Source organism: Hippocampus comes, unplaced genomic scaffold (assembly GCF_001891065.2).
Source record: "Hippocampus comes isolate QL1 unplaced genomic scaffold, H_comes_QL1_v1.1 scaffold19, whole genome shotgun sequence".
Taxonomy (NCBI): Eukaryota; Metazoa; Chordata; class Actinopteri; order Syngnathiformes; family Syngnathidae; genus Hippocampus; species Hippocampus comes.
In genome coordinates this window covers 475,288-486,541 of record NW_017805148.1, presented here as the reverse complement: position 1 = coordinate 486,541, position 11,254 = coordinate 475,288, and the positions used below count along the sequence as shown (strand labels likewise).

Genomic DNA, 11,254 nt, shown 5'->3' with positions numbered 1-11,254 from the left:
TGTTTAAATGGCAACTGTAATTCAACCACGAAATGTTTTGGTCCATTCACGGATTTTTCCCCACACGATTATGATGGTGTGGGGGGATTTTTTCTTTCTTTTTTTTTGTGCATACACAAGTTTAGAGGCCATATTAACTTCAGCTGTAAATGTAAGAGTGCGTTTTAGGTTCATCCTGAAATTCAACCAGTAAACCCAATTCAGTTGGAGCGCCGGCATTCGCTAATTCACGCGTGAGCACATTCGTTAAATTATTATGACTACGTCTATGGAGGCCCTCAGTTAATTAATTTTGAATTCTAACAAATTAGACGTGGATTTGGGGGGGGCGGGTTCACAATTCTTAGTTGATTTTTCACGACTTAGTGGTCAGACTATCCATATCCCCTGCAAATAGCGGGGGTCCACCGTATCCCCAACATCTGGGGAATGGTCTACTTGACACCGTCCACTTCCCAAAAAAGATTACAAAAAAAAAACAAACAAACATATTTTTCAGATGTGAAGTCACTCTGGAGTCTAACTTGCACTCGTCAAAAAATGCATCATGAAGAATAAAAGGCCACTACAAAGTCGTAAGTCACATTTTGTGGGAAAATTTATTTTACAAAAACACAAACCAAAATCCCCCCTTTTCTAATCATGTCTCTCTCATCATGTTGATGGCAGTGAACGAGTTCTGGTTGGATTCAAAACTTCTACTTTTAATTTTAAAATGCCTTACCTCAATTAAAGTCGCGTGCTGCATTGTATCTAAAGGTTGAATCATTTTAAATAATCATTTTTTGGAACAATTAGTGAAAACTTAATTTCCCACGACACGCTGCCTTTGGGAATCACGGATCGGTTATCGCAACTGACTATTTTCGGGGGATTGTATGTAGCCGTACGTGCAAGAGTTTGACAAGCGGGCGGGCGCCTTTGTACAACAGCTGCATCATAAAAAATAAAAAAATTACGCCCACATGTCCCCACCCATGTGAGATGGACCACCCTCCCCCCCCCTTTGAGAAAAATACAGTACGTGTGCTGTTGCTACTCTTGTAAATAGAAATGATACCATCCGTACGACCTGGTTGTACAAACCAAACTGCCCTCCACATCCTTGCCGCTAGCCTATTATGCACTCGGAACGTAACGTTTGCCTTTGTCCATGTAATCATGAAATCAGCCTTCTGGACACATGCTCCCCTAACCCTGACCCGTTCCCTCTTTTTTGCAGTTTTCTGTCTCAATCAATTGTCTCGCGAAGGACCAAAAAAAAAAAAAAGTATAAAAAAAAAAAAAGTAAATGTAAACAAGAGGCGGCTGAGCGCGAGCCAATAGTTGTGCCATGTCACAGAGCAGAAGGAATGTCAGGGATTTAATGTACCTCGGCTTCATCACAGTGCCTTATCCTTAAATGCAGCTCTTCTCAGAGTCCACATACTCCAACCCGCCCACCCGCATTTTTTTTTTCTCACACCCCTCCCCTCTTTGGCTCGCTTCCTTTGGTTTGTTGAGTTTGGCTGCGTCCCGTCCACAGAGAAGGCTTTTTTGGATTTGAGCCGTTTGGACCAAGGGGACGGCGCCACAGACGCGCCCTTTCGCTTTGGTCCAGATTTAACGCAGCTAAGCTTTTGAATGCTCGCAATCGCATGATGCCGGTTAGCCTTTCGCTCCCGTTCCGGCTCCTTTCGCCAGCCCTACGCCTGCCCTCGCTCCTGTTCCCATTGTCTTTGGGGGGGTCGCATCCCATCCTGCTCATTATTTCCTGCAAATCCCGCGTCTCCTTTTGCACGCTCTGCAACTATTCCTTCCACCTTCTGATCACTCCCGCCTCTTTACTTCCTCCGGCTGCAACCGATGATTATTTTAGTCAGAGAATAATCGGATGAGTACACTCTCACAACGGTCGATGAATCAGACAAGTTCACATTTCCATCCCTATAATCAAAAACAGCCTTGCCGTCGTTCTCGCCTTTGCCATTTTCAAGCGTACGAGAGAACAGAAACATGCAACTCTCCTTGCTATTTTTTTTTTCCTAAATGTTTGTTTTGTTGTTGGAACACATCCATCAGTCATCCTACCTCAAGCCAGTGGTGCCAGCTCCCCGATGCCCCCCCCCACCCCCTTAACTCCTGCAGCACAGTCTGTCAAAACCGTATTGCACACGCACAGAAACACACAAAAGCGATGCCACTGTACTGCACAGTGGAAAAATCATCCTTTTTTTTTTTTTTTTTGCTTTTGTCGTACTGCTTGTTTTTACACCCATCAAACACCCCCCCTGAAACCGAACCCCCTTTTTTTGGTCATCTATGTACAGTAAGGACCAAGAGTAGATATTTTCTAATATTCAAAGAGATATATATATCTATGAATTATAGATCTATATGTATAGTATATAGACATATATATATATATATATATACACACAATGTTTCTCCACGACGTGTTGCTTTCTGATTGCGAAGGTAGCTGTGCGAAGTCGAAAAAGGGAAAAGGAAAGAAAAAAAAAGGGAAGGTGGGCCGTATCATCTATACTTGAACTGTTAAGCCTTCTATGTTGTGGATACTACTGAGATTAAGCCTCCTTTACAGGAAAACGTTTTGATTTTGTTCTGGACCACTTCTCTGTATTCATGTTTATTTATTGCTATTTATTGCGTTTGGCTCGGGTATCGTTCAAATGAAGGGACGATTTGCCCGTCAAAGTGCAAAACTGCTGTACAGAGACTCGTCTTGGTGACTTGTTTGGTTGAAGGGTGGGGATTCGCATCAGAATAGGATATTTGCCTTACGCAAACGTTTTTTTTTTGGGGGGAGCGGGGGGATTTTTATTTTATTTTTTTGTGGTTTCAATGTAAATCTCAGCTCCCTCTTGTATAATTCCACAACACGTCGCTGGTTAACTTGTATTTGTGCCTGATAGTAGAAAGAGAGAAAAAAAAAGGCTTTGCTGTCTTCAAATCGTATGGATGTGCTTTTGGAGCATCAAGTGCTTTCTGGTCTGCGCTGCTAGAAACGTTTTGTTATCATTTTTTTTTTTAAATAGACTTTAATGCCAGACAGTGATTTTTATTATGATAATGCTGCCAACACGACTTGTCTCTTCGTGAAAAATGTTTTTGTAGGGGCTGAGAATTCCCACGTAGAAAACACACAAGCTCTTTATTTAAAAAATATAAAAAATAAAAAAAATAAAAACGGACAACAGGCAGCTTGACCCTCAGCAAGACTCCAGTGCCTTTAACTCGGCCCCGCCCCAAGCCCGACGGATGGACGCCATCGAGAGACATTTTGTTGCAGCTACGGGAGGTGGGGAAATGGGAACGAAACAGCGTGGGATTATTATTTATTATTCACAACGGTCGTTTTATGGGTGTGGTAGAGAAATCTTCTTTTTGGTTAATTGTACAGAACTATCAAGAAAATCGCTGTAATTAAAAAAACATTTTGATTATTCCTCATGATGGTGATTTCTGTTGCTCTTTTAGTTGTTGTTGTTGTTGTTCTATTTGGAGGTTTTCAAGTGCCATCTTCGTACGCTCATCTGTAGCACACTCAAATGCAAGCACAAGCATTTGGGGAGGAGGCTTTTTTCCTGTTTGTTTGTTTTTTTCCCTCCATTCAGCCAAGATTGAAAAGAAAAATGTAAATATCCCCAAGTGGAGGTATATGTATTTGTCCTGGCGATGACATTTTTTTGGGGGTGGGGGGGGGGCATTTGATGACATTTTTTTTTGATCATGTATAATAGCTAATATATCCACACAATTTTCATGTCTTTCTTGCGGTGTGTTACTCATATCTTTTCAACTTGGCAAGCGTGTTGGGTGATTTATATTGTTGTATTTTGCATAAAAACAAGGATGATCGGGGGACTTTTATATTTATAAAGACGTTGATTTAGTGTGTCGTATTGCTGAATATAGAAACTATTAAAAAGACACGTAGTTTGTTTTTTTCTGAATATTTCAGATCTCAGCTCAGGCTAGCTTAGTGTTTTTGTTCACACACACACACACCCCCTTCAATTTTGTGACTTTTGTCTTTGCGGTAATAAACGTTTTCTTGTCCAAAGCGCGCCTCCTGTGTGTACAAACGCCACCTTAATGCAATGCTGTTTTAGCCCATGAATTTTATTCAACCATTTTCAGACATATTAACACGAATATCATTCAAATTCACGACATAGCTGAGATGCAAAGCAGAAGCCGCCCCAGAGTGTGTAGCAAAAAGGAGTAAAAAATACTGCAGTCGCTGTCCGTTTTGGATACCTTTATCAAGTACGAAGCAAAAAAAAAAAAAAAAAATCCAAAAGCAATAAAAATCCATTTCGGTAAGGTTCAGCATAACACCGAAAATGACTTTTTGGCTTCGATATGGCTTGTACCTTCTCTCACAGTTCTCTTTGGGATGGCATTGATTTTATAAATTGCAAGTGGCAAGAAACAGGTCGACCGAGTCCGATCAATTGTCCCGTATTTCAGGTCAAAAGGTGTTTTTCCCCATACAAATATTTGCTTTCATTACGGCATTACAGGCTGTATCACCATATGTTAGTGATTGACAATATTTTGGCAACATTTCTGTACAAAATCAGATTCTGCAACTCCGAGGACCACTTGTATTTACGACGATGAGACACATTATATCTGAGAGAAGACTGAGGAGTGGCAAGAGAAAGTGAGTCCTAACTCTGCAGCAAACTTTTTTTTTTTTTTTTTTTTACCCTATGGTGACGCCATAACCCCGAGTCGGAAAGGTGCTCTATCACAAGGACAGTAGTAAAGTCATGTTTACAATATTTTTTAAGAAAAATACTTCTGGGACATAAATATAAAACAATCCAAAAAAAGAAAAAAACAGTGAGGGGCTACGTAAGCGTGATTTCTGTCACAATTTTTTAGGCCGCCCAGTGAAATCGTTAAAGCAATCATAACCTCATAACTGCATCATGGGAAGGGCAAAAATATTCTCTCTCCCCCACCAAAAAAAAAAAAATAAAGTTTAGTTTCCACAAAGCCCTTTTAATTGCCATGGTGGGTTTCCAACTTTGAAAATGTCTGCCCCAATTACTCCCTTCAGTCGCCTCATGAGCAGATCGCATGCACGCTCTGTAGGGTTTAAATCTGGAGATTTGCCTGATAGTGCAACACAGCCCGTCAGTTGGTGTTCCACTGCAGTAGTTCATTGCGTGCCGTTCGTAATATTAAAAAGTCACGCGTCGGAGCTGTCATAAACCGAGGAACTTGAATTCTAGGAATTAAAGTGCTAAGGGCTACTAATTTAAAAGGCGATTCTCAAAATTACATTACATGTCATTACACGTGTGATCACCCCCAAGGATGTTGTCATGTGACTTTTAGAGTTGAAGTTTTAAAAAATATTTTAAAAAGGGGGGGAGTAAAACTCCACTTACATGAATTCATATGTGTCTGGAGAGAGCCAGTGAAGGACTGGAACAGCAGCAGCAGCAGCAGCAGACTCCAGCTGAAGCTAAGCAGTCGGATTAAATGTTCATGGTGGGGTGATGGTAGGGGGAGAAGACCGCAAATCAAACACCTGCAGAGGAAACGGGGCGCCATTTGGGAATCAAATGCTGGATGTACAGGGGCATCTCTATCACTTGGAATATGGTGGAAAAACATATTTCGGTTGTTCATTTCTAAGAGTGAAATGTAATCAAATAATGTAACGTAAGTCATCATGTAATTTCATGAGGTTTTTTTTCTAGAATTTGACATACTGTAGTTTATACAGCTAGAGAAAATCCAAAATTGACCTCCTTTAAAAATTAGCATGACACTAATAGATTTGGGAGTCCGATACTTCACTTCTCCTATTTTCCTTTTTTGTTTGTTGAAGTTTGACCTGTAAAAGCTTGCACAATATGGATTTTACCATGTGTTGTAATTTATAGCTATGATGTGTCAGGGAAAAAAAAATCCATCCGTTTCTGAGCCTAACCCTTAATTTATAAATATAACTAAATATATGACTACATTACACACTGTATTGTTGTATATTGTCGTGATGAAAACCTGATGTGCAAGAGAAAAAAGGGCAGTTTCGGAATCAGCGTAAAAAAATCTTTTAAAAAGTTTACTTCTATCACTGATTTTAAAAACAAGACATTTGCAAACTGCATATCTGCTTTTAATTTGGGGGATTTTTTTTTTCAGTTTTCTGACACACTATGGACCAAACCAGGAACTGAATCATATTCATGTTTGTGAATTTTCTTGACTGTCAATTTAAAATACTGCCCGTTTTTAAAAATAAAGTGATTATTTAAATTTAAATGTTTTTTTTAATCCAATTCATCGATTGACAACAACAAAAAAAAATTACAGAATAATCGATAGTTGCAGCCATAATGTGAATCATTCACTTTTCAAACGCAACTACAAAACTAAATGCACCATATTCTAAGTTGTTGAGATGCACGTGCACTTCTCGTATCAGAACAGATGCGTTCTTCCAATCATTACTAAGTGCTCTGTTAAAAATCCCGACTTGTGTTGTCTGTCTGTCAGTACGCATAGCAGCGTGTCTCCTGTGTAACGCAGCACTCCACTGCCACGACACTAAACTGGCGACCACGTGTGTCCTCACTTCTACTCCAACTGCCCGACCTGGCGCGGCCGCAGCCTTCCAAGTCTTGCGACGACGTCATTAGTCGAGAGGCTGAGGGTCCGCGATGGGCATGGTGTGCAGCACCTCATCCAGCAGCTGCAGAGCGCGGTGGAGGTGGATCTCGATCCAGCAGGGCGTCTCCTTGATGCTTTGCCGAGGGTAGTCCGGCCCCCAGCCCTTGACGAAGCTCATGCGCAGGATGCAAAGCCGACGCAGGTCGTCCACGCCGATGCCCGCCGCCGCCGACAAACCTGCGGCGGTAGAACAAGAGTGCGAAGCATGAATAAACTGGGGGCGAGACGAGATAATACGATAATATGAAATGCTATCCGGTGAAGAGACAGGGGACCAATCACAGAGCCTTGAGGACTACCTCGTGGTGATGTATGTGAATGGAAATTTGGTGCGGGAATGAGACATTTGACGGGGGAATGATCCAGGAAGTAATCCACTCACTGATGGCGGGCGCGATGCCGCCCACGGAACCTGGGCCAGGTATATTCCCGGCCACCGCCGCCGCCTGGGCCGCGGCCGCCGCTTGGGCCGTGGCGGCCTGCTGCTGCATCTGCCTGTGGCACTGACGCAGGTCAAACACCTGGCGGGGACAAACACCAGCAGGTTGAGAGAGAACATGAGTGGACCTCGGAGTAGGAGGGAGCCTCTCGTTTCACCTTGATGTAAGCGCTGGGATAGATCTTGTGCACGGCGTCCCCAGGGGCGCGCCCGGCCTCTCGGTCCAGGTAGTAGCTCTGTACAAAAACGGCGTGGTCGCTCAAGCAGCGCACCCAAACGTCTCCTTCGCCTTTGCACTCCAGCTGCACGCCTTTGCCAATGTGGAGCCTGAGAAGCAAAGGAAAAGAAGGCGTCATGATGGAATGGCGACTTTTCGAATCGCTTCTATACATATACATAGTTGGGTCTCCAGAGTGCCAACAACATTAATTTGCAGGTGTATTGGATAAATAATCACAGTTGACATCCACCTGACACACTTTGCCTACTGAGAGGAGTTAAATTTCATCATTGCTGTTATCTGCTTCCGGCTGTTAACAGCAACACTGAAGTGATGATGTGGCATGTATTATTTGTACAGTTACCAGGGGCCTCAAAAAGGTCAGGTGAGGTGTGGGGCCAAGTCATAAAAAGGAAGTGAGAAGGCTGTCAAAGACTTTTTATGAAGACCCTTTGTCTCTTTTTAAAAATCCCGTGGATGTGGTCCAATACCTGGCTCTCTCGATGTTTTCCGTCCGGTGGACATTGCTGAGCTGGCCCAGGCAGAAGCGGTCGCCTCCGGAGGGGTCCACGTAACCGTCCACTGTCACTATCGGGCACGTGGAGGGCACCTTGAATGTCTCGCCGACCTGGATGTCCATCTCAAAGTACGCGATGGAGCACCAGTATTCCGGAGCTGCCACAAACCAGCAAGCAGCTGAAATCAGTTGACGATACCTCGGGTGTTACGAGAGCGACGTGTGTGACAGGAAAACTCACCTGGGTGATTGGATATCGGTGGCTGGAATGCTATTTCATTGCTAACAGACCCTGCGGGAATCATATAGAAAGCAAAACAGTGGAGTAATTTATTTTAATTAATGACTTAATTCTACTTATTGAAATACTTTTCTTTTTCTTTTTTTAAAGGACATGTGCTTTTTTCCCCAGGTGGCTGAATAAAGAATAAAAAGTCTTGAACATTCTTCCATTAAAAATACAAAGGATGAAGAATTACAGCACACTTTATATTCCACTTTTCACACTTGTTCACATCGCTCATTTATGGCTTTTGTACTCCTTTAAAATATCCAGAGCAAAATAAACAGAAAAAACAGGGAACGCGTCCACATATGTACGTACAGTAATGTCCTGTGTGAGGCATGGGCGTGTGGTGCTGTAGGTGGCCATTTTGATGCGGCGGCACAGCCGGCGTGAAGCCGCTGTTCCTGCTCCAGTTGGAGGTGGGATCTGTAAATGCAAAAGTTGCCACACTCGCTTGAGACAATCTTAGCAGTTGAATCGCAGAGAGCATCCGGGCCTCACTTGAGGGTCCCGCACTGATGGCAGAGAATGCGGAGGTTAAAGCAGAGCCGCTGCCTTCCGGCGGCGTGAGTAGGGCGGGGCTGCCGAAAGTGTCGGGCGGGCCCGGCCTGGACGGAGGGTGCTGAATGGTCTGCAGGTGGCTGTCGACGCCGGGGTGGGATTGCTGGTTGTCGTAGTCGTACTCGTCTTTAACCATGAGTGGACCTGGTGAGCATAAACAACGAGCGCACTGAAGATTGCCTATATCGACATGATGATAACAAAGGAACATGTCAAACAACTCACCTGTGCTTGTAAGTGTCAGTCCTGATAGGTCTGCGAAGAAATAAAGAAAATGGCCTGACTCCATGTTTGGTAGAAAAAGCTGAGGGAATTTGGACTCGATCTATTGGCCGAGAACTGCTCTTTTCATGTTTTGTAATTCGATTTGATTTTGTTGACACATTAACACATTACAATATAACTCCTCACCCTAAAAATTCCATTTTTTTCTTTTATTTCATTCAGGTAAGTTAAATATTAAGCATTCCAAAACAGCCACATTTTCTGAAAACGTAAATGACCAAAAATAAGTTCTGTTATCGTCATTTCTTTTTTTTAGCATTAATCGTCCATTTAATCTGTTATCAGATTTTTATTCTGACTAAAATTGGATTTGGCAACAGCCTCAAAAAAAATCCGTATCCGTCAGGCCCAAATTTGAACTAACCTGGACTTTTCGCAAAAATATCCCTCTAAAATGCATCAGGTCAGTTGAGAAATCTACTTCTCTACAGTCTTCCATTATTTTTAAACATCATTTTACAGTTACACAATAATTGAAGATGAATTTTAGGGTTTGGCGTGTAAACCTACCAATGCCTGGCGAGACCACTCTCTCATAGTGGTACGGATTGACACAAACGTTGTCGCACTTGAGGTCAAAGGCATACTGGCAGTATTTGACGTGTTTTAACTCGTTCTTGTGCAGATCGGGCCACCGCCACAGTCGAGCGTAAACCACATGGGGGAAACCTTTACGTCCTGCGACCTAAGACAAAAACATTTGACTTCCAATTGCAGCAAGGCCATAATAAGGACCGTTTATTCGCTCCGATACTGACCTGAAGGCGGCCGTCCAAAGTGCGCTGTATGGTCACACACTTGCTGGGATGCGCTCCGTTGGTCGTGATGGCCGTGATGAGGGAGTCTAGCTCGTCCTTCTTCTCCTTCAGCTTCTTGACCAGGCTCTCTATGGCTCGCTTGGCGAAGCTCTCGCTCTCCCCGCCTTGTCTGTGGCACATCAGGCTGTGCACAATGCTGAGGCAGGCGTCGTTGCTTGTGGGAGTGTTGGCGATGGACATCCTGCTCCTTCGGTTTCAGCCTCCGGAGAGGCTCGTTCGCTGTTTTTTTGTTGCCAGTGAGGTGTTCCAGTCAATACAAAGTAGGTCTGGAAAAGCTGAGACAACGGCAAATTATTTAGACGTAATTCTGTCATACGCTGGACGAGAAAGAACACAGTTAGGGTCTATTAATTATTCCTCAAGTAGGGCAAAGACTGTCCACTATATTATGAAGGCATTGCAAACCACAACTCCAAGAATAAACAGACTACTGTCGTAATTTCCTCTGTGGCACAGTCAATCAATAAGTAACTTTATATTTGTCCATTAATTACAGTGACTTTTCTGACCCTCTTCTCCTGGAGTGTGACTTGCCATAAAACTTGGAGTATAAGTGGAAGAATATACATACGTGAACAGCTTTCTGGCAACTTTTAAACAGCTCTTGCATGAGTGCCGGTGTACCTAATTAAATTTCCGTTGCGTGTACCACTTAAGGGCGCCAACAATTCAATTAGTAAGACGGTGTACATGTAACAATTGGTAGTCTTGTTTTACCTCATGAAAGGGTTTATCTTAAGTTGTTCCATGTGGACAAAGTAGACATTTAAATCAGCTCGTGGGGTAGCGTTGAAGCCACTAAAGCCATCCCCTCGGTTGCTTATCTCAGGCCCGTCTTAATTTGTATTAACGCGTCAGTTGTACAGTAAACCCAAGCCAAATAAAAACTAAATACTCAACTTGCAGCCCGAGCGTCAATAAACACAGCTCGGTCGCAAACAAAAAGTCTACAAACGGGTTGTTTTTTTTTTTCAATATTCTGATCGGGGAGCCGTAGGGTAGCGCTTAGCATGCACGTCGGTTGTCGCTAGTCGAAAAGCTCAACCTCAAACTCACCAACCTTGCGTTAAGTGATGGTCCGTAGTGGCCCGGTTACTTCGTGGCGGTTGTTTTGAGTGTCCCGAAAGTGTTTTTTTTTCCCCCGTCGACCAGGTGTAAATGGCGACAAGTAGGAACTGTATGCGAAGCTAGCCTGAGCTAGGTAGGTAGCAGCCGCTAGAAAGGTAGCAGCCACGAAAATAAACAAACCCCCACTCGCCCGCTCAGCATACGTCACGATTGCGCCTGCGTCAAAGATAGACTTTACATCTACAGATATCTCAATTTAAAGATTGAGGGTAAAAATATGATCACTTGTTTTGTATACAAAGATACAGAAATGTGCACTATTGTCGGTCTTTTTATTTTGTTTGGGAAATTTCATATTCAC

The 11,254-nt window shown here is 43.2% G+C and overlaps 1 protein-coding gene across 5 annotated transcripts; it reads right to left on the bottom strand.

The window, feature by feature from the left end:
- Window positions 1–4,106: 4,106 nt before the first annotated feature.
- smad4a (SMAD family member 4a) lies at window positions 4,107–11,091 on the bottom strand. Of its 5 annotated transcripts, none has more exons than XM_019868018.1 (12): window positions 10,886–11,090; window positions 9,766–10,100; window positions 9,518–9,692; window positions 8,948–8,977; window positions 8,480–8,866; window positions 8,117–8,167; window positions 7,850–8,033; window positions 7,297–7,465; window positions 7,082–7,220; window positions 6,605–6,876; window positions 4,540–5,551; window positions 4,107–4,382 (listed from the first exon to the last, which is right to left on the bottom strand). In XM_019868018.1, the coding sequence occupies exons 2-10, from the start codon at window positions 10,003–10,005 to the stop codon at window positions 6,665–6,667; spliced, it is 1,587 nt and encodes a 528-aa protein (XP_019723577.1). In that variant the 5' UTR covers window positions 10,006–10,100; window positions 10,886–11,090; the 3' UTR covers window positions 4,107–4,382; window positions 4,540–5,551; window positions 6,605–6,664. The 5 variants fall into 5 exon arrangements, with proteins under 5 accessions (XP_019723577.1, XP_019723578.1, XP_019723573.1 ...); XM_019868019.1 differs by having other exon boundaries at window positions 4,107–5,551; window positions 8,480–8,587; window positions 8,663–8,866; window positions 10,886–11,088; XM_019868014.1 differs by having other exon boundaries at window positions 4,107–5,551; window positions 10,882–11,091.
- Between the last annotated feature and the right edge of the window lie 163 nt (window positions 11,092–11,254).